Genomic DNA, 23,775 nt, shown 5'->3' on the forward strand with positions numbered 1-23,775 from the left:
TACTTCTACTTCTATGACGAAACTCAGCAGGATCCATAAGTTAGGATGTAGTGCTGAGGAATCAACTCTACCACTGAGCCATTGCACCTCCTCTATAATAAATCAATGAATATGAAGGTAGACTTGCCTACAGTATTCCGTGATGAGTTCTAGACTGGTTTGTGGGTGAGTGATAAGCTGAGGTAACAGCAGACGTTTCTTCTCCATGCTGTTGAATGCATCTTTGAAAGACACCTATAAAGATCAAGGACAATGTGAACAGTGATTGGATTTTCGCACTAGATGCAACACATCAATTTTATATACAACATTGAAATGTGGCTGATTAGAAACCATTACCAGTAGCCTTTTGATACTGGTGAAATCTTTCATACCAGACATATATATCATCTACAAAGCATTAAAAGTAGGAACGGTCAAAAATGTTCATAATCTGTTACAAGGCACTGGTAGCGAAGTCTTGGGATACAGATTTGACGAGATAAAGCCCCTGATTTAAAAAAAATAAAATAAAAAATTATAACGTAAAGTCTAATACATATCACATTTCTGTATCTTACTGAACAGAGCTAAGTGAATATGCATAGAATCTTTGTTGCAAGCAGCTGCCATTCATTTACATATTTATTTTAAAAAACATGGCGGGTTCATACCTGAACATGCTTCAAGTCTTTTCTCAATAGGAAATAGAAAACTTACCTTAATCTTAAGGAGTCTATCTCCCCATAATGCACTAGTAGCGAGGTCTTGGAACACAGTCTGTATTTTGGCATCCTGATTCATCTTAGCCATCTCACATCCAACTTGGGCTATTGCCTGGTGAAAAACAAATGAAGCCTTTTGATGTGAAGCAAGTATATTTTATACAAACAATAACCTTATTATCTACTTTAAAAAATACATATCACTCAATTTTTTTTCTTCCCGCCTCGCTCAGTACAACATGGTCATCATGAACAGCTTCGTCAACGACATATTTTTTTCAATTGAGTGATAGAAGACATCTCAAGGTTTTCATTGTTACTCTTCTAAGGGTCTGAAAATTTTGAGGTAATCTGAATAACATTACAATCTAAAAACAGCATCCATGTGTACAAATGTCTTTACCAAGCTGTAATTCCCAAATAACAGAAACACATTGATATTCTTTATCTTTTTTCTTTCCTTTTTACTCCCTACATTTCATATTTTATGGACATTGAGCAATTTTGTTTTTTACATCAAGGGAAAATATAACAAACACTTGCTCTGTTAAAATTAAATATACAAATTGAATCGAACATGAAATGCTTCAATATGACACTACTTCTAGTATTATCTGATTCTTCCCTACAAAAGATGACATTCATTCTAGTATTTTCTGGGGCTTACTAAGATTTTCTTGTAGTTTTGTCCAGCATTGTAGACAAGCTTCTTGATCTGTTCTTTGGAGGGCTGAATGGTGAGGTAACACAGCGCCAAGAACTTATCCACGGTCCGACAGCTGAATATCTGGATGAGGTGCAAAACAAATCAATGTGCGGTTATATATTTGACTAAAATACATGGCATTTCCATGATAGGGCAACAGGTAAATTTTCAATGATTTTGAAAAAAAAGAACATTTTCTCTAATTTATATTTTGAGTGTACAAATACACAATCTGTTTCATACAAGGCATTTCCATAACACTGTAATAGGTCATTTTTCAAGGATTTTGAAAAAAAGAACCTTTTCTCTACTTTATATTTTGAGTGTATATGAAGCCCCGTCTTAATAGAACTTTTTCGATCTCACCCGAGCGATATGTGGATGAGAAACAGTGGGGGGTCTGATTGTAAAACATGGGGTGAGCTTTTGGACACCGTCTTAATCAGCCATCGGCAAAAACCTCATCCGCGCGCTGTGTACATGTATACATTTTTTCACGGCGATGACGTAATTTACCCGGGTAAATATCACCCTGGCTCGTCTAGGGTGAGATTTACCTCGATATTGTCCAGACGTTACCCTGATTGACACGCCTTAATTGGAAGGGGGTAAAACGACTTTATTTTCCAATTAAGACAGGGTTTAATACAATCCGTCTCATGTACTCATATAATAGGTTATACAGGTGCGTGTATCTTCTCCCCGCTCTCTTTTGTTCTTCCCCTCTTCCTATCATTAAACCTCCTTGTCTCTTTTTGTCTGTTTTATTTTGTTTTTGAGTCTGTGTGTCCGTGTCTTGGTCTCCATGTCTTCTCTTGTTCATCACGCATGCCCAATGAAAGCAGGTGCTTCAAAGGCAGTGTATTTTTACCGACATCGCTACCACTGCTGTAGAGTATTTTCAACTGCGCCATCTTTCGGTGAGAGCGTACAGAGTGATTTCCGGTTCCTGTACCCAAGCAACATCGCATGCACGTCATGTAGTTAGTGATGCATTGTGGGACATGGCTGTCAAAACATCTGGACATTGTGAGCAGCAGAAGGCAGTATACATATATCTGAAGTAGTGTCAGTAGAATACCCTGGGATCAGCACCCCCTTTCTTGTATGTCAATATGAATGTCTTAAAATTGAATAGATGTTCTTTTGGAATGACAATGAAATGAAATGAGAACTAATCAAATGAGGACTAATATTGTTGCCAACAATAAAAGCTCTCATTGCTAATTACCTTGTTGAGTAGAATAGATGAGAGATTACTGATGTTCTGCTTAGCAACAGGCATAACCTCCGCCATTTCTTTCATTTCTTTCTCTACAGCTGCTATTGTGACCTACAGAAAAACATATAATTTTAAAATTGCAAACATACTGAGATTTTGAAGAAAAAAAATTAGAATTATTACATAGATTGTTGTGATAACAGATGAAAGAAGTACAGTGGATATCCTAAATTTTCACTCATGAGGCTAAATACAAATAATTAGTATCATCAGAACCCTCAACATCATCATCATAAGCAACATCATCACTACCACCACCACCACCACCACCACCACCACCACCACCATCATGACCATCATCATGACCACCACCAACATCATCATCATCATCATCATCACCATCATCATCATCATCATCATCATCATCATCACCATCATCATCATCATCATCATCACCACCATCATCACCAACACCATCATCATCATCATCATCATCATCATCACCATCACCATCACCATCACCATCACCATCACCATCACCACCATCACCATCACCATCACCACCACCACCACCACCACCACCACCACCATCACCATCATCATCATCATCATCATCATCATCATCATCATCATCATCATCATCATCATCATCATCATCATCATCATCATCATCATCTCCATCATCTTCATTATCAATTCCATCATCAACATTATTACCATCATTACCATGACCATCACCATCATCATTAACATCATCATCATCATCATCACCACCATCATCATCAATACCATCACCATCACCATCACCACCACCACCACCACCACCACCACCACCACCACCATCACCATCACCATCACCATCACCACCACCACCACCACCACCACCACCACCACCACCACCACCACCACCATCATCACCATCATCAACATTACCATCAGCAGCAGCAACACCAGCACCATCATCGTCATCATCAGTTTCAAAGTGTTAAGTTCAAGGGTTGTACCCTCTCTAGGTACTCACCTCATCTTGCAGTGATCTGTTGCCAGTGTTGACCGAGAGATGGACCAGGGACGTGGCAAGCAACTCCATGACATAATGAAAGGCCAGGCAGCACTGGTTATGCTCCTTGAAGGTCTGGCACAGATACTTGGTAGAGGCTGCAACCTGACCAATGTGACCAGACTGGACAGCTCCTTCCTCATTACTTGGTTCTGAATCGACAGTGAGTTAGAAAAAAATAATAACTCTTAATCTACCACTCAAATGATTTCCTTGTGCCAGATTGAATGTAATTGGACAGATACACCAAATACTTCAAGATTTTTAAACTGTTTCCGGTGAAGATTATTCTACACCAGGAGACCTGCAGTTGGCACAAGTGAGTTTTGACATTGAGGGATTATTTATGAAAGAGTTTTAAGTCCCAGATGAAAGTGTTATTTCATGCAAGATGAATTTCCTACCTTTGAGCAAGACAGGTTGTCCAGACACCCTGGCCTGCTGGAACGGCAGAGCATCTTTTGGCCTGACCGTGGGCTGACATGCTAGAGCAAAGTCTGCTGCTACAGGAATGACATCTTGAGATGATAGAACGAGTGAATCTTCCTTGAAGAACATCTCATAGGTGTACTCCTCGTAAGGATCTTTCTTGGTCTCTGCAGCCCCAATCTAAAAGGCAAAAGCATGGATAAAGCAGCAGAATGCAGAGCTGTCAACCTTGTGCAACTAAAAAAAGGAACCATGATGGTAACAAAAAAAAAGGAATTTCAAGCAAAAAAAAGGAATTCATGAAAAAAGAAACTTACAACCCCGGCGACACACTTCCAATGCAGAAATATCCATTCCTCGTGCTGTTATTTCCATATTAAAGTTCGTCCCTCTTCGCTCATAGAATACATGGCCATTTGCCAGTATGTTCTTGACGAAAATGTTGCCTTTTCCTGGAAGATTTAGCACAGACAACTTGAACGCCCGAACGTGTGATACCGATAATATACGTAATATACAAGCAGCGCAAGGCAGTAAGGCGAAGAAGTTGTATTTGATAGAACTGTGCAACCCCTCTATTACCGTCAATCATTTTGAGAAGAAAAAACGTACTACCGTAATTTTGAGAAAAAAACTGAATAATTCCAAGAAAAACATAATGTTTGGCAGCTCTGCATTGACACATGGTGTCCTGACATCAGGGTCATATGCTCTAGCAAAGGACCAGCTGACATAGCAAGCTAAATCCCTCACATGGGCACCTACAGAGACAGAGAGAGATAGAGAGAAAGGAAGTAAACTAAATAGAGCTGCAGCAATCTCATTGACACATATGGTGTGATGACCACAGGATCATATGCTCTAGCAAAGGACCAGCTGACATAGCAAGCTAAATCCCTTACATGGGCACCTACAGAGACAGAGACAGAAAGAGACAAAAGAAACTACAGGCCAAACATGTAGACGTATCCACGACACATCTAGATGTTATGCGGTTCAAACCTTCGTCAAGGTACTACCGTATGTTCTTCAGGAAAACATTGATCACAAGGCTCAAAATTAGTAATTTTGGGAATAAATCAGTAAATTCCTATGCGGCGCTATAAATCTTTAAGAAACGGCATGCTAACACTTGGCGGACGCATGCCACATGATTATCTTTGGTGCTTTACTCACACAAAGTTGCAAAATATTGATTTTGAGGTCATCACAACACATCAGTTTTCCATGACTATTAAGAGAATACTTGATACTTTTACGTCTGTCTCAGCGAGTGTTGGATGGCCACCATACTGCACAGCACTCGCTACAATAAATCACATTTACGCCCCCCCCCCCAAAAAAGGAAATCTGTACTAGTTGGCAGCTCTGCCTAGCATGCTTGAGTGCCTTATCATGGTGGCCTAGCTAAAGCTGGTGATAGTTTGTACATATAAAGGGACATTCATCCAGTCACAGGAAAGTTTCTTGTCATGTTTATTACCTGCACTGAGATACCATAGTCTCCACTCTCACACTGGTCACACAGGTCTCTCAAGGAGCGGACCTTGGTGCTAAGATCAAGGCAGTCTGCAAGTAAATCTACAGGGAAAACAAACAAATAAAGAAACAAAATACACTTCATTTCTAATAGGTTCACAAAATCATTGAAAAATGTCTTTAATAAAGGCATGTGTAGAACATATCCAGTGCAATCGCAAATATTATCGCGTTATCAAACCAACCCTACTGTCCATATTTTGTGGAATTCTGACAAATACTTTTGAATGAGATCATTGTTTCAAAACTTATGCTTAACTCCCTAAAAAATCTGAACCTGACCTAATTGCCCATACTCGATTTTTAACACACTACAGTTGTATCTGTTGACAGCAAGGAGACTAAAACCAATCAATAGACAAAACAATCAAACAAGCAAAACAACATCTTAATGGGTTGGTGTACCTTGGTTACAAGAAGCAGTTGCTTTCTGGGTTAGATTTAAGAGCTGTTTGATGTGATCACCTCCCGATGGCCCGCCCAAGATGTCATGCCCATTGGCCAGCTGGGTGCAGATAGTATGGGAGACATGGTAGAGGGTGTAGGCTACCTCGGGGGAACAGTCAGGCTCACACAGATCACTGGATGGAGAGAGGAAAGGGAGGGGAGAGAGGGGAAGGGGAGAGAGGGGAAGGAGAGAGAGGGGGACGGGAGAGAGGGGGAGGGGAGAGAGGGGGAGGGGAGAGAGGGGGAGGGGAGAGAGGGGGAGGGGAGAGAGGGGGAGGGGAGAGAGATGGGAGGGGAGAGAGGGGGAGGGGAGAGAGGGGAATGGGAGAAAGGGGGAGAGGGGGAGGGGAGGGAAGGGAGAGGAGAGAGAGGGGAGGGGGGAGAGGGGAGGGGAGAGAGGGGGAGGGGAGAGAGGGGGAGGGGAGAGAGGGGGACGGGAGAGAGGGGAAGGGGAGAGAGGGGAGGGGAGAGAAGGGGAGGGAAGGGAGGGGAGAGAAAGAGAGAGAGAGATAGATAAACAGATGGAAAGAGAGAAATAAGTGAGGAAGGGGGAGTTGTGAGTTAAAAGGAAATCAAACTAGAAATATCGCAATCTGTATTGCCGCGCAATGCGAATGTATCCCCCGGCGATTTTGTGTTATCCTTATGTGGAAGGAGGGACAAAGATTCCCTCTCCTCTTTGTGAAACAAAAGGATGACGTAGAGATTGCCGCAAGTGGCTCAGACTATTGTCAAGACTAGGAGCAGCATCACCAAAACAATAGGTGTGTAGATCAGATTATGATGCATATTTATAGAAAATTTGAAAGAAATGTGATTTGCATAGCAACACAAGATATTCCTTTAAATATGACCTTTGACCCTATAAGAGATGGAATACTGGGGGGTAGCAGCACCAAATTTGTGGAGGTCTAGAGTAAACTATAATGAACCTTAATACAAGCAGCATCACTAAAATCTATAGGCTTGTAGATTATACCAAGATACACCTTTGTTCAAAATTTGAACAAAATCCCTTTAGAAATGTGGCCTATAGAGCGCACACAAACAAAAATATGGCCTTGTACCCTATAGAAGGCGGAACACTGGGGGCAGCATCACCAAAAGTTATAGGTATGTAGATTATACCAGGATACACCTCCATACAAAATTTGAAAGAAATCCGTCAAGAAATGTGGCAGTTAGAGTGCACACTAGAGTGCACACAAGACATCTATCAAAATATGACCTTTGACCTTATAAAAGACGGAACATTGGAGGCAGCATCACTAAAATCTATAGGCTTGTAGACTATACCAAGATACACCTTCGTTCAAAATTTGAACAAAATCCCTTTAAAAATGTGGCCTATAGAGCGCACACAAACCATCCACAAGAATATGGCCTTGTACCCTATAGAAGACGGAACACTGGGGGCAGCATCACCAAAAGTTATAGGTATGTAGATTATACCAGGATACACCTCCATACAAAATTTGAAAGAAATCCATCAAGAAATGTGGCCTATAGAGCGCACACAAGAATATGACGCAGCGGCGGACGCGGCGGCGGACGCGGCGGCGACGGCGGCGGCGGCGTAACGCTGCTGAATCCAAAGTACCCCACCGGCTGAATCCAAAGTACCCCACCGGCTGAATCCAAAGTACCCCACCGGCATACTGCCGGGGGATACAACTACAGATTCATCAGGTATATCACAGAGTTGCTCCACCATCACCACCCCTACCACCACTACCACTAATAATAATGATATTAATTGTTTCTTATAAAGCGCTTTATCGAGTTATGTTTAATCGATTCCAACTTTAAATATTCATAACTTTCTTACTATTTTACACCAGCTTTCCTCAAACTTTCACTTATTTGTTTCTTTCATTTATCTGCTTTTATCAACACCAGCTTTAATATAACATCAAGATGAATTTTGCCTGCCACTGCTTAGCTCTTCAAACTAGTGTGACCCCTGACCCTGTGATCTCACCTGCATATAGTGATAGCTGTGTTTATTTCTCCTGTCTGGGCAGCTTTGAGAGCAATCTCACCTCTCAGCTCACTGGTTGATACACCTAGGATTTCACCAAGTCTATCAGAAAACAAGAACAGAATCATAATCATTCACTGTCCTTTAATTTGGACCTAATCTCATATATCTCTAAAGAAAAAATGTAACAATATTGGTTTGTTCAGATTTTAAACCTTGAACAGAAGAAGGATGATATGTTTAATGTATTTACCCTGTTAGGCGCCTTGAGCATCCCTTGGGGAGGATATGATAAACTTTGTTATTATTATATTATTATTATGAAATAATCCATATCACACATCAATCAAGAACCTCTGATAACGTTTGAAATGAAAACATCTTTACTAATTGATCAAACATATTTAATATATCATTTAGAACACTGAACATTGTCACACACTGTTACCTGAAACTTTTGTTAGACATGTAATTGGATAATCTGTCTTTGTCTGATATTGTTTTAGCCTTGATTAAAACAAGATTTCAATATAACGACATCATTTCCTACATGTAGGTACCAAGGAGACTGTTAACACTACATTTCCACCGTAATAGCTTTCAACATGGCTAAACCAATTTTAAATCAAAACAGATCACAATGATACACATATGGTGATCCGACATACACTCCGGGCTTCGGCAAGGCATTAATGTACATTTGCCACTCCATACCCAGGAGAGAAATAGGGACTTGGTAGGATGACAAAAGCCTTTGTGTTAGTAATTGCCATATGCCCTTACCGTGCTCATATGGTAGCAATACTCCCCAGGGAGAGGAGATGGTGCACATTATGAATGGATGAATCCAATGACCAGGGTAATAATATCTCTAAAGAACTTAAAAACTGTATTTTGTATTAAGCGCAATATAAATCCTGATTATTATTATTATAATCACATTGGTCCTTTGTTACATTTGACTTGCATTTCACGACCCTATAGAACTCACCTCAAAACTCTGACAAAGTTTCCTGGTTTGAGATCCCTGGACTTCCTCTCGGCAGCTCCACAATTCTGAGAAAACAACAGCAATAAGTAAATATCAACATCATCTTGTTCTAAAAGATGCCGGGTAACAAGTATGTGCTTATCACAGGGTACATGCTCTTCTAAACAAAAATCAATGCCATGACTTTCCCATGACTTTTTAATGATAAACAAAAATCCATGACTCTTTTCTCAACAATTTTTTTTTCCTATTTTTTACCTTAGTTTGTTTTAGTACAAGGACAAATTTGCCAATTTGTTTCAAAAATTCCATGATTTTCATGATTTTGAAGGATTCATAACTTTCTTAGTCGTTGTCTGATTTTTTCAAACTTTCACTGAATTGTTTCTCTAATTTTTCGGCTTCTTTTAAAACTGATTCAATATTAGGGTGGACTTCCCCTTTAACCTTATCAAATTTGTCATTTGTGTAAATGACCGATTTGTTTCTTGACTGGAATATTCATTCTTTGATATTTCGCTGATGTATTTGACTTTCCATGACTTTCCCTTAAATTATCCGGGCTTTGAAATATGTTTTCAGTTTTCTATAACTTTTTGTGGTTTTCTATAACTGCTGGAACCCTCCCTTTTATCTTCAGTGAAGAAAAATAATTTGTAAAGCAGGCGCAAACAATACGCACAATGGATATTCTATACTTCCATGGCTTCACGGCCACTCTTGTTGGTGGAAGGAAGAAATTAAAGGAAAGGAATGAAATTACAGTCAAACCTGCTCTAGTGACCACCTGTCTATAAATACTGATTTTTTTGCGGGGTCTCCTTTGAGCAGAGTTTCCCATTGAAACCCATACCTAAGGAACTTGTACACAAAGACCACCTGCTCATGAAGACCACATTTATTGCCTCCCTGGAGCGGTCTATATACACAGGTTTCATTCTACCCACCTCTTTCTTTCTGATTCCTGTATGAATCTCTTTGTAGTGTTCAATGACGGCCTTCTTGAGCAGCTGTAATCTGAAGGCATCCTCCCGGTAACTACCCAACGGAACAAGAAGACCGTATTCCAACTGCAGGAAAACAATTAAGAAAAAAATCACCGTCCATCTGTGAATTTCCACTTTGACAAAATAAATCTATGAATCCTCCATAAATTGTGGGGTAATAATTACAATCACGGACTATACGTGGTTTCCTTGAGAGGACAATGTGAATATAGTATCAATGCATACACCAAGTCTAGCGGAGAGAGGAATGATTTGACCATTTGCAATTGATCATTTGTACAATAGATTGTCTACATTTCTAACTAGTTTTTTGTAAACCTTGACATACATAAAGACAACAATAAAAGTAGATATAAGATGACAAAAAATTGAATCATATTGCCTGGACAGTGCATACAGAAGAATTTGAATTTCTTCAATTTTTATAATAATATTATATTCAAATCTTGAAAGATATATTACCTGCAGATAGAGAAGACTTTGAAGCTCTTCTTCTTTAAGATTGTCTTGTGTGGGATCTTTACTGAGCTCCGTGTAGAGATCAGTCTGCAGCAATCGTATAGCGGCTTGCCCTACCAACACCCGATAGTCTTTGCTCTGTAAAAACATGAGAGATTAAAGATAAAGTTGACTTGTGAAAAAACGGTGTGGAATCGATCAGAAATAGTTGATCATGTAGCATTACTATTGGTGTGTACTGTTATGTTCTGGAGTCGATCAAAATGATAAGAAATCTGGCCCAGTCTTGGTAAAGTAGCAAGCACTGTACACAGAAAGATGTATATGGGACTACACAGACATATGGCATAAAAATCGGGTCTCATTTTTAAGCTGTTACTTGTCATATTTAGAATATGGAGGCATTTGAAGAGCCATGCTTTTCAGGGTACATATTGTTCTCTGATGTTCTTTCACACTTGCATATAATACCAATGATAACGCTCACAAATTATTTTTCACCTCTCCCCAGAACTCAACTTTCTCTTTACCAACTATATCAACAAGAGGCTCTCTGTGATTTTGAATTAAGTCAATTGTTTGATGTAAGATATACCGAAGATGAATTCAGTAATACAATACATGAAAACATGAAATTAATAAGATTTCAATAATAGATTTTAAAAATTCCACACATGCACAATTGGCACAAGAAATGGCATCACAGCACCACATTTAAAAGATCGTGTTCATGCCAAGCTGATCTTTGGGCACATTTTAGTGTACCAATCTGTTCTTTAATAAAAGTGTCAATAACAATTGCAGGGTAACATCATGAGAGTTGTTCTCTCTTTTTGAGAAAGGGTACAGTTAGGTATGAGGCAGCTGATGAGTAGAGTCACACACCTATGGAACCCCCCCCCCCCCAATAGATAAATAAATAATAAATACAAATAATATCAAATAAACAAATAATAATAAATAAATAAATAAATAAAAGAATAACACACAAATTATTATTATTTTTTTTATTTTATTTTTTTAATGGAAAAATAAAACTATTAAAAAAAAAAAAATCCTTGTCTTTAATCAAGAATTCTACATTTAATTCTCAAGATTTGTCGCTGTTACCATTAATGATTCTTTGTTTTGTTATTTGCTGCTTGCTTGTTCGCATATTTGCTTGTTTTGTTTGTTTGATTGTCTTATTATGAGCATTCACCTCTTCATCACAGAAGGTATCTGCAGGGTTGTTCATGATGATCTCAGCCCAGGACATGATCCGAGACAGAAAGAGCAGAGCTTCTTGGTGGGGCAGATCAGACAACAAATCCAGGCATTTCTCAACCTAATAAACAAAAGAGAATTAAACATTGTTGTGATAGCAGGGAAAATTACCGATTGTCAACCCCTCTGTCCCCTACAAATCCCAATACTGTCACTTGTAAAAATAAAGTAAAAGTAAATCAATTGTCATAACAAATCTAAATCAGGAAAAGTAATTGGTTAATTTTGTGCAAAATGGCTACAAGGGCATACAGATATCTACACGAGCAACGCTGAATCAGCGCAATTTCAATTGGTTATGACAATCAACATACTTCTCACTGTCATCAAATATAACTCAGTATTCAGAATATGACAAGGGTATGTTTTTACATAACACACATACAAATACAGCATTTCTGGATTTAGGATGGCAACGCAATGGCTTAGTGGTAGAGCAGTGGTCTCGAAAAACCCAGAGGTCCCAAGTTCGAAATGAAGTTGATGCACTAGTACCCTTTGGTAAGTCATTGATCCCCATTACTGTGTCCCTTGGAGAGGACTTAAAGCCAGGGGTCCCTTGATTGCTTACTTACAAGCATACACATGCTTTCCTAGCAGCCAGATAAAACAAACAAACAAACAAAAAAAAACAAAAAAAACAATCAAACGTACCTGATTTGACTTAATGAGGTGTTGGAGTCTGAAGAGATAGGCATCCATCTTGGAGAGTTCACTGGAGTGAGCTTTGACAACACGTAATGCATCCTCTAGAATGGCAGGGTCCTCAAGACTTAAGATATTCTTAACTGCAATCTAGGAAAAACATGGCAAGGATCACATTCATCAATATTTTTCTTCTTCTTTGTCCTTAATCATGGTTTATAAAGGTGCATCAAAAAGATTCTTAATGGTAATTATGAATTCAATTTCATACTCTGGATAATCTTACACTGTAACTGCAATCTACGATATACACGGCAAGGATCACATTCATCTTCATTTTTGTTTCTTTTCTTCATTTTCTTCAACCATGGTTTGCATCAAAAAGATTCTTAATGGTAATTATGAATTCAATTTCATACTCTGGATAATCTTACACTGTAACTGCAATCTACGATATACAAGGCAAGGATCACATTCATCTTCATTTTTGTTTCTTTTCTTCATTTTCTTCAACCATGGTTTGCATCAAAAAGATTCTTAATGGTAATTATGAATTCAATTTCATACTCTGGATAATCTTACACTGTAACTGCAATCTACGATATACATGGCAAGGATCACATTCATCTTCATTTTTGTTTCTTTTCTTCATTTTCTTCAACCATGGTTTGCATCAAAAAGACTCTTAATGGTAATTATAAATTCATTTTCATACTCTGGATATTCTTCACTTCAATCTAGGAGAAAATCTACAAGAATTGCCTTTGTTTTTGCTTTCTTTTCATCAATCATGGTTTACAATGGGGCATAAAAAAAATATCAGAATTTTAGATCAATGTTAATACCTATATGAGAAAAGAAAGTAGTGTCCTTATTACAAACTGGCTAGATTATGGATGTCCCTTGAACATCACGAACAGGATTTATTTTTTTATTCAATCCTGTACTTGACTGGTAGCCAATGCAATTCAGTCATAGCAAAGGGTGTTTCACAAAGATCCTAAGTTGAACTAATATCTCTAAGTTGGACTTAACAATTATAGAAAGCCAAAAATATTTGTAAAAATTATTTTAAAAGGCATAAAATGTTGATTCAAATGATTCATATTTTCTTTTATCATGGGAGATGTTCTTGATGTGGAATTGTTGAAAAGTCTAAAGTAATTGAATTTTTGCTTTTGAATATATTTCATTATAAGGCTACAAATAGTTCTCAATAATTTTCCAACTTAGAGTTAAGTGCGACTTAGAATCTTTGTAAAACACTCCCTAGGTGTGATGTGATAGAAGTAAGAACTAACCTTCATGCTATCTGTATCTCCCAGGCATACCGATCTCAGGTCATACTTCATGAACATGTCTCTCAGTTTCATAATACCATGACGCTCCTCCAGCTGGGCAACCCTGTGATCATAGGAAATTAGAAATATGGATTGGAAACTCTTTTGCATAAACAAATCAGCTAAAATCAGTAAAAGGATTTAATGGTACTGCATCTCTAATAGATCTTCACCTAGTTGTACATGTATGTTTGTTGCTCAATGATCCTGTGACCTTTAACATAAGAGCCCATGAGCCTAGACCCTTTCAACTTAATCTGTTAAAACTTATACATACTTAAGCACAGTTTCGTCAAGAGTGGCCACATTTTTGTTTATTTTCTAGGTAACACTTTAACAAAATATTTTCTGGGATTCGTAACATTTCCATGACCCTGTGAACTTACACTTTTTATATCCTACACCTGAATTCTATTCAGCTCATTCCTACAAACTTGAATCAAGCTGTTTATTTTACATTTCCCAGTGATCAACTTGATGCAAGTGCTACAAAAGGAGCTGTTTGGAACAACACGATCATCACAATTGATAGAGAAGAGAAAGAAAGAGGGAGACAGAGACAGAGGGTTTTGGGAGATAGAAATGTGTAGGAGAACTTTTCTTACATAGGATGCTTGAGGAACAAGCCATCCCTCAAGAAAAATGTATAAATCCATAAGTGTTTGTCTTACATAGGATGCTTGATGGACAAGCCATACTGGACCACCTGTTCCATTCCCCTGCTCCATGGTACAGGTGCCTTCTGCATCAGAGCAAGTATGGCTCCACACTGACTCTAAAACAATAAAGATAATACCAGCTACTTTAAGATTGTGCAAATATCCATCCCAGGGATGCTCAGGCCCCCTACAAAGGACTACTAATATATCACATATCTTATTGTAGTAAGGGTTAAGAAACATATGAAATATATGTCAACATATTTTATTCTACTTTTGATTGTATGTGATTTTATATGTTACAGAGCACAGAAATGAAAGAAAGATTGAACACAGCATTGAAATAAACTATTATACAGTGATGGACTAGAAATTATTATTATTATTATCATTTATTCAGTGAAAAAACAAAGAAAATAATTGAAGACATAACATGAGTACATTTGGAAAAGAGTCACATGGATGCTGGGAAAAGAAAGAGATTAACTAAATAACTGTAACCCATAGGTCTTCTTTTCCAATCCATGAAATTTTCTGATCAGAGACTAGATGTGTTTGATGAAATGTTGTACGATGTTACTCACAGTAAGATCCTTGATGCATCTGATGACAGTGATGGCTTTGGCTTCCCAGGATGCTTCATAGGTGGCAAAGAGACTCGGTACAGACAGAAGGTCCTGGATGGAAGAATGCAGTTTGGAAAAAGAGTTTGTATTCATAAAGACAGATTAAAGATAAACTTGAGTTCTGGTAAATATAGAAAATAAATTCTCACAGAATCCAACGAAACTTACACTGAATATTCAAGATTACATATAAATGATGTGTACCAAAAGATTTTGGTAGAAATGTATAGTGGCTGAGTAATGAGCATAGAAAGATAAGGAAATCCAGGTTAGTAGGCCCGACACCGTGATATGTGCTTTAACACAGGTCACTAAGGGCAAATGGGAGTTGTGTTTCTTATTGAAATTTCAAGTTTATAAGTTTCAATACTGATTAAATGGGTAGAGTAAATACACTGATTTATGGAATTCAAAGTGTTTACCTCTCCATCCTGTTTCAAATAAAAAGCATGTAAACATGAAATACATTTCTCACTTTCATTTCATGACTGGATTTGTTTTTTTTGTAACTGAAATTCAGTCAGCATTCGTACAGAGTTAAGAGCTCAACACTTGACATTTCATAATTTAGTGGACCAATTAAAACCAGGCTGAACTAAGTCCATTTTTATGAATACCTACCCGTATTTATGAAGGATTATTAAAACTGTCTATCCATTATATAGTAGGAGTACAGCCCCACTGGAAAAAGTGCTTAGAAGATACATGGAAATTCACAATATATCAGAATAGAGTGAACAACAAACGGCAAGTTCTCCACATTCGATTCACCATCCACTGACCAGTTTGCCATTATGAGATTTACATTTAGATGAGATTTACATCTAAACTTTCAAACAGTCATAACTTTCTTTTTATCTGTCCAAATTTGTTCAAACTTTTACCAATCTACTTTTCTGATTTTCATGTTTTGTTTTCACCCAATACAACTTGTTAGAGACATCAAATTACCTATGAATCGCTTAATCATCTTGTTTTAATAGTTAAAACAGACTAAAATCTTACCTGTATGTATTTCAAGAGCAGGTTGTCCACCTCTAGCTTGTGATCCTTAGCGTAGGGTATGATGCATTTGGTGATGGTCCCCGGTACAAGCTCAGGAGCAGCGACCCTCTCCAGCATCCTGAACGATATGCTCTCTGTCGTTTCCTTCAAAGCAACAACAACAACAACAAAACAACATGAGAGAGCATGAAACCTTTGGGCCGAACTCACAAAGGAGGTTTAAATTTAACCCATGGTTTAAACCCTCATTTACATAACCCATGGTCTAAAATTAGTGCAAAATAAGTGTGAAAACAGTCAGATGTCCAATATTAGATGCATGCAAGGCAAGGTATGCTTATTTTGCGCTAATTTTAGACCATGGGTTATGTAAATGAGGGTTTAAACCTTGGGTTAAATTTAAACTTCCTTTGTGAATTCGGGCTTTTGAGTCTCAAATAATGAAATGCAGTAACAAATAAAATATAAGAATAATAAGAATTTTTTTTTAAAATGTGAGTTCTGGTTACAGCAAAGGTATAGAATAAATGATTGCCAGTAAAATTTTGGCAGTTGGACTGCAGTCTATTTCGATCATTATTTCATGGTCGTATGGAGGGAGGGGCATGGTAGTCCAGAGCTCACCTTGCAAAACTGGTCGAGAGTTAGCAAGCACTTGTATCTGGTATGGAGGATTCTAAGTTCTTGAAGGTTGTGGACCAGTTCTTTTAGTCTCTCCATGGACTCCTTGCAGTCACTACCATTTGTCTGAAATAAAAGGGAAATGAGAAATGGATGTCTTCAAGAGTACTATTAATAGATTACAGTCAAATTGGGATGATTTAGTGCAACATGTGACTAAACGAAAACCCTGTATTTTCATCTTCCTATGTGACAAATCTGTGTATATAAAAATCTGTTTTTGGTGTAAACAATTAAGACCTCATAGAAACACCAGGTTTCCATGTGAAATTAGCTATCCTGCAAAATTAATAGGATTAGTCAAATTGATCAATAGATAGTTGACAGGCAAGTCATGTACATCATAACATTGATGCAATCATTAACAAGCAACATACACATACAATTGACAGCACGATGTTTAAAGAAATTGAGCAAAAATAAATTGGAAAAATTGTTGTACAAAAATAGACACACACAGAGAGAGTCAAATACAGCATGTAAGAAAGAGGGGGGGGTGATTTTCAATCTTGAATAAGTGTTCTTTCCTCTTCTATGCAAACGAGGTCCAAAAACCATTCATAATACACTTATTAAGGTAAGGGGCATACTTTTATGGGTTTTGTTTAGTCATCTACCTTCTGAACTACAGATGGAAATAAAACATCAACTTACCTCTGTGAGTGCTTGTGATAAGTGGGTGCCACTGGATGACTTGATAAGCTGCTGGTTACCTCTTAACATTAATTCAGCTAACTCTAGACCATTGCTGGGCCATCCGGTCTGTGGATTAACAATTAACAAACAAAGATACATTATTTTATATTCTGTATTCTATTATTTTTCTGTATGTATGTTAATGAATTCTATTCTACAAAGAGAATACAATACGGGATACTTGTTCAAACTTTTTAATCTTTGTCAAGCACATCCCCTCTATACATCTCCTCACTCTTTCAGCAACAGAAAACATCATATTTGTTTTGCTTTACATCAGCTCCTTCCACAAGACCATAGCTCACTCAGTTTTGACCAATGGAAAGCACTTTCCTGACAAGAAGCATGTATCATATTATGATTACGTACCTTTTCAGTCACTTCTAGGCAGGTCACTCTTTCCTCAATCCATGAGATCACTAGTTTCTGAAAAAATCAATCAATCAAGATGAAACGTGAGGGCAATTTTATGACAAATGATGCACTGTGGTCAATTTGTTAACACAAGACAAGCCCGTTGGGAGCCCCAAATTCGCCAAAGGTTGGATGGCAAAATTTCACTTCACTTTATAATGATGTGAAAGAGGTTGCCATTAGACACACACTTCTGCAAAGATTTTCCCCCCAAAAATGTGTTTGAAGTCGAATATTGATAAAAGAATACAATTTTCTTTTGTTCTTTCCTCAATATTCGTCTTCAAACAAATTTTTTTTGAAAATATTTGCAGTAGCGTGTCTTAAATGACATCCTCGTTCACATCATTGTACAAATCAAGTGAAATTTTGCCATCAAATTTTAGGGGCTCCCAATACTTGAGAGGGCCTTTCATCTTTGATGAAATGCAGCCTGTAGCACATGGAGCAAGAGTAAATGTGACATTACCTACCAAAGCAGCATTATCTCTGTAAAATGCAATGAAACTTTGATATTTTATAATCAAATGTACAAAACCTGAAATCAATGTATCTTCACATCTACATCATAAATTTACTTGTAGATATTGGTGATGTTTCTGGTTGCTCATAATCCTTTTAATACGACAATGATGACATCACTTTACCTTGCCCTGGTGGAAGCTCTGATACACAAAGGGAATGATGTCATCCCTGAGCCATGGTATGATGTCATACGACGGGGAATCCCCTGGTATGGACCTCAGCATGTTATCCAGCATGTCTTCAGACATCACCGCTACAAAGGCTTCCTATCATGGTATGAGCAAAAACAAAAGTCAAGTCAATATGTGTATAGTACAAAAACAGTTATGCACATGTGTGTGTGTAAAAGTAATCTGTCTAAAGCAAGACTAAATTAAATACCGAATCATTTATTTTTGGTACACATCAAAAGTGCCACACTTTAGTACCCATTGTAAAGTAATATTTGGCGACCACCTAAAATTCTATTAGAATTCTTACGGTCAATGTTTAAACAAAAAATCAGAGTCCTGTTCCTGTATTTATAGAATTTCGTTAAATCCAAAAGTGGTCGCTTTATTTTTGTAAACGTCCACACAAACAACCCCCAGCATACATGAAACTGACCAGAGCGCTTTTACTATTGTTACCACTGTTATTGGATTCAATTAAAATTTTGCACTTTACAGTACAGCAATATGTAGTGTAGCTTTTTTAAGGGGGTAGTCTGAGGCTTTAAAGCAAGCCCATACCTTGTGTCTATTCCAAATGACTGAAGCTCTGCTGAGGTTGGCTTGGCTGAGATGAAGGAAGTGCTCATCTAGAATAGATCCTGACAGGAAAGCATCCCATCTTGTTGGGCTGGACAAAAAAAAAGGTTACACAAACAATACTATTAAACAAACTAATTATTGATTTAGGAGTTGTTTTAACTGACTGTTAAGAAAGCAAGTATATGCTTAAGATATAAGGGATGCATGTTTAATCTTTACTTCCGATGACAATGGAATTTCTTTGAAAATTAAAATTGCAGTTAGATCGTATTATGTGTGATTGGCTCAAGATTCTCTCTGACAATCATTTCCACAGATCGACCCTAGTTCTGCGTATCATAGGCCAGGTATTCAACACTTATCCTCCAACTGATAAAATATGTGTATTAAAGACAATGCAATAATAAATACTATTTCTCTCAAAGCAGTCATTAATACTATAATGCAATATTTGAAATTGTATAATAGCTTGCTACATGTGTTTGATTTGATTTACCTGTATTCACTGGTTCCATACACAAGGCTGAAAGTGGCCAGTCTGTGTAATGTATCCAGAATCTTTTACAAGAAATAAAAACAAAACAGTAAAGTTTGATTTAATAGGGTTATACATTTGCATGCAAAAAAACAAACAAACACGTTAGGACATTGTACAGTGTGCTGTACAGATTTCCTCTCATAACACATTTCAGTCTTCAAAACATTGTTCCAAAATATTAAAAAATTATTTTGACTATAAATGGACTCGTGTCCCCACATACATCACAATCAAATGATTTATTTGCCAATTTATGATTTTAAAATGTATCATGATTACAACATTTAAAAATTCACTATTTTCTTATTGTTTCTCCAACATCATTCAGCTTTCTCCATTCCTTTTTTCTACCTGTATTTTTTTTCTGTTTTCATACAACTAAACTTGTCAGAATGGTTGGACTGCCCTTTAAGTAATGTTGATGTTTTCATAACCAGTGCCGCATGGACCTAGACTCACCATAGAGAGCTGATCTTCCGTCTTGTTTTCCATTTCGTCTTTACCCTTTTTCTTTGCGAGCTGAGAAATAAATTTGAGATGCAAAAGTAACAAACAATTGTGATGAATTCCAATACTGAGAATAATACTTTGGTTACAATTAACCAGATATATTTGGATGCTAGAATAAAAATGAATTTGGCAATATATCATCAGAGATTCCCATATATTGGGAAAATCTTTCAAGTGTTTAGTACCAAATTCTTTTATATTTAGAAAAGTAAACACTTTGTCTGGAAATAAAATCTGGACCATGGTTCAACAAAAATTCATTATGCCAAACAAAACTTACCAAAAATAAATAATAAAGCACTTCATATCACAAAATATTTTGGTGTTTGTACAATATAAACTGATGAAAACTACAGTATGGATTACTTTCTCAAGAGCTTCATAGTTTCAACATAAGGATTTCTTTAAAAGTTACCCTGCTTTTGATGTGACTTCACTTATTTAATGGCCTCCACTTCGCATATGAATTCATGGAAACACATATTTATGATATCATAATCCCCAGTCGTCGGATTATACATTGTGCTTTAATCACCCCAGTTCTGGCTAAGATTCAGAGTGTCAACATAACTTAGAGTTTCATTAAAAGTTACCCTAATTTCTCTTGACTTCACTTAAATGGCCTCCACTTGGCATATGAATTCATGGAAACACATATTTATAATATCACAATTCCCAGTCGTCGGATTATACATTGTGCTTCACTCACCCTAGTCCTAGCATATTGCAGGATTCTTGCTGTGTCTTCAAAGGCAGGCATGGCAGCCTTGGAGCAGACATCAACCACGAACTCAACATCAGCGATCTTCTCCAGACAGGCCATCATGTCCCCGCACAGCTTGTTATCATCCCCTACAGGGCTCCCTCGAAGGGCGGCAGGGCTCCAGGAAGATGCTTGCTCTAGAAGGGCCAAGGCTTTGCTTCGATAGACAAGCTTCAAAGTGATACAAACAAAATTAATAAACAAAAACAAATAAGTATGGGTGCTGCTATTCATGAAGCGATAAAATGAATCTGAGCCTTGTTTCATAAAACTTGTTATCAGTAAAAAGTTACAATAGTTGTTATAAGGTACTGAAATCATGGCATTTGATTGGCTGAGAGAAAAATTGTCATAGAAATTTAGCATTTGTTATTCATAACAAGTTTTATGAAAGAGGGCCTTGAAGAATAACAAGGATCAATGCTGAACTAACCTTTGCTATTTTAAGGACAATTCCTCCCGGGCTCAAGTTTTAGGTTAGGTTAGTTTTGGGATTGGGGATAGTGTTCGGTATAGGGTTGATGTAAGAACTGTGGTTCGGGTACAAAATTGACCACAGGGCAAATTCTACAGGAGCGTGTGTAGTACAACCCAATGTTTCTGCTAACACTTCTTAAGACTGTATGAGCAATCTTATTGCTTTCCTCACTAAATCAAAGTTTCAGTTGTGATGCTTTAAATGCCAGGATAAATTTGTGCGACCCTGAGTTGATTCTTTTGCTTAAGAGTAATAAGGATGGACAAATCTGTCTATGATGATAGGAATGCGAGGAAAGCTTAATATCAAGTACACTTTCTCTGGTTTCCAAGTAGCTCCTGAAAGAAGAAAAACATCCCAGTTAAAGGGATAGTTGAGTTCTGTTTTCAGACCGCAAATGCCTTCAAAGTACATGGTTATTGATCTTATTCGTATCTATGACATTTATAGTGCCCTTGTAGAACCTAAAATTGCTATGAAGGTAATTTTAGACCCCAAAATGTGTGGAATTTAGCCAATACGATCATACCAATTCAGCTCCTGAAAAAAATATCTGAAAAAACACGGTGACCGTTAATTAATTATTTAATTAAAAATAACAATAAATGAGCCGGCTAATTGTAGATAATATAAGCAACACGAAAATGCCAACAAAAAAGGCAACATCGGCAATGGCTGAAATACGATGTAAAAGGCGTTTTTTTTGTTGTTTTTTTTTCAACGTTTTTTTCAAATCTGTCAACATATCTAATATTTGTGGTGGTACACAAGTATTAGAAATTGTTATATTTCAGCCGTCTCTGAACCGATTTTGATCAAACAAAGATGATTTTGTCATTTAATTATTATGTTCTTTCAAATTTGACACTCAGTTTTTCATTATCTCACAAAAAAATTATTTTGTGTAGCGCCCTCTGCAACAGAACTCAACTATCCCTTTAAACATAAAAGGCTGGTCTCAATTGATCAATTAAGATATATTGTTCTAAAATCTGTATTATTTATGTTGAAAATGCGTTGGATATCATTGTTGTGGGTCCAACCTCGACGATCTATGCTTAAACAAGGGAGCAAGAAAAAATGTACAGAAATTGCTTACTTCAGTGTTGAGGCTGAAAAGCTTGGCAAACTTCTCTGCTTCATCAAACTCCTTCTTGTGCAGGAGACGATGAAAACGAGTCTCAGGTAGCGCCTCCATCAGACATCGTACCATCAACATACCGACAGTGCTGGAACCATCTTCATCTTCATTGCGCCCCTCTACCAGGAAAATGGAGTCCTGTTAATAAAGAGGAAGAAAGTTTTATTGATGAGGAAGAAAGTTTCATTGATGAGACACAAACATGTGGGAATTACAAATAATGAGAGGGCCAGGAATATACAGTTAACAACTAAATTATTCATACCCTTACCAAGTTTTGTAATTTTTTAAGTAAGTAAAAAATTAATTTGTCCTGATTTAAGTCTCTCGAGAATGTGACATGTTAAAGCTTACATCTAAAAGAATTCAACAAAGGCACTAATTCATTCTTCAGTTATGAAAAACACCCCAAAAATGTTGACATTTCACATACAAATGGTTCTGATAAAGGCATGCGGTCTACACTGGAAAATATTTACATAAATAATTTATTAATAATGGCATTCTAAATTGTTTATATCATTTTTTTTATTAAATAATTTCTTTTAATCTTGTTTTGCAATGTTCTACATATCCCCAGAACTATTAATCACATTGCAGAACTTGTGGAAGAAAAGAAAAAAAACTTGCCTGATTGTTTGGTGTGTCCGCTAGCACGGAGAGGGGACCAACGGACAGTGTATAGGTGCACTGCATGCTGGGTAGGTCGTAAACTTTCAAGTTACTTTCACCTTTGTCCGGGACCGTCAACATCACAAGCTGGAATTGGGGTTTTGCCTCACTACAAAACAAAATGTCATTCATAAATTAAGTCAGACTATACTTTTTAATACATGTGTGTGTAATTTGGTTTATCAGACGTGTATCAATCAGATATGATTATTTACGTCTGGGGACCGACCTTTAACCTCACCATCCGACAGACATGACTCAGTTTCAAACCGGGGTCGCCTGAGCTAGTTTGTATGTGAAGACAGAAAGCTGACCGAGTGAACGTGCCGCTAGACCAAGTCGCATCTCCCTGAACATGCCAGCAACACAGCCTTTTAGTGTGCGAATGCATCTATGTATGAAAACTACATTTCCATATTTAAGCTACCTATTTAAGCTACCAATGGAACTAAAGGTACATGATCTTTTTGTGTTTTTTTTTAGGCTAAGTCAAGATCATAGCATTTCAGTCATATATAG

At 37.3% G+C, this 23,775-nt stretch overlaps 1 protein-coding gene across 1 annotated transcript in view; it reads right to left on the bottom strand.

Annotated features, from left to right (window-relative positions):
- Window positions 1-102: 102 nt before the first annotated feature.
- Window positions 103-23,775, bottom strand: part of LOC592949 (kinetochore-associated protein 1) — a 41,366-nt gene continuing 17,693 nt past the window's right edge. The window contains exons 11-38 of the mRNA XM_030986026.1: window positions 23,215-23,365; window positions 22,543-22,722; window positions 20,912-21,136; window positions 20,152-20,211; window positions 19,651-19,712; window positions 19,134-19,242; window positions 18,525-18,668; window positions 17,833-17,889; window positions 17,422-17,529; window positions 16,711-16,833; window positions 16,087-16,230; window positions 15,040-15,132; window positions 14,468-14,571; window positions 13,758-13,860; window positions 12,466-12,606; window positions 11,747-11,872; window positions 10,549-10,683; window positions 10,027-10,149; window positions 9,080-9,144; window positions 8,089-8,190; window positions 6,066-6,241; window positions 5,605-5,702; window positions 4,097-4,301; window positions 3,654-3,844; window positions 2,642-2,743; window positions 1,372-1,491; window positions 700-816; window positions 103-234 (exon numbers count right to left, since the gene is read on the bottom strand). Coding sequence (XP_030841886.1) covers window positions 103-234; window positions 700-816; window positions 1,372-1,491; window positions 2,642-2,743; window positions 3,654-3,844; window positions 4,097-4,301; window positions 5,605-5,702; window positions 6,066-6,241; window positions 8,089-8,190; window positions 9,080-9,144; window positions 10,027-10,149; window positions 10,549-10,683; window positions 11,747-11,872; window positions 12,466-12,606; window positions 13,758-13,860; window positions 14,468-14,571; window positions 15,040-15,132; window positions 16,087-16,230; window positions 16,711-16,833; window positions 17,422-17,529; window positions 17,833-17,889; window positions 18,525-18,668; window positions 19,134-19,242; window positions 19,651-19,712; window positions 20,152-20,211; window positions 20,912-21,136; window positions 22,543-22,722; window positions 23,215-23,365 — 3,496 coding nt within the window. The remainder of the gene's footprint in view (window positions 235-699; window positions 817-1,371; window positions 1,492-2,641; window positions 2,744-3,653; window positions 3,845-4,096; window positions 4,302-5,604; window positions 5,703-6,065; window positions 6,242-8,088; window positions 8,191-9,079; window positions 9,145-10,026; window positions 10,150-10,548; window positions 10,684-11,746; window positions 11,873-12,465; window positions 12,607-13,757; window positions 13,861-14,467; window positions 14,572-15,039; window positions 15,133-16,086; window positions 16,231-16,710; window positions 16,834-17,421; window positions 17,530-17,832; window positions 17,890-18,524; window positions 18,669-19,133; window positions 19,243-19,650; window positions 19,713-20,151; window positions 20,212-20,911; window positions 21,137-22,542; window positions 22,723-23,214; window positions 23,366-23,775) is intronic.

This window comes from Strongylocentrotus purpuratus, unplaced genomic scaffold (genome assembly GCF_000002235.5).
Source record: "Strongylocentrotus purpuratus isolate Spur 01 unplaced genomic scaffold, Spur_5.0 spur5_scaffold_15, whole genome shotgun sequence".
Classification (NCBI taxonomy): Eukaryota; Metazoa; Echinodermata; class Echinoidea; order Camarodonta; family Strongylocentrotidae; genus Strongylocentrotus; species Strongylocentrotus purpuratus.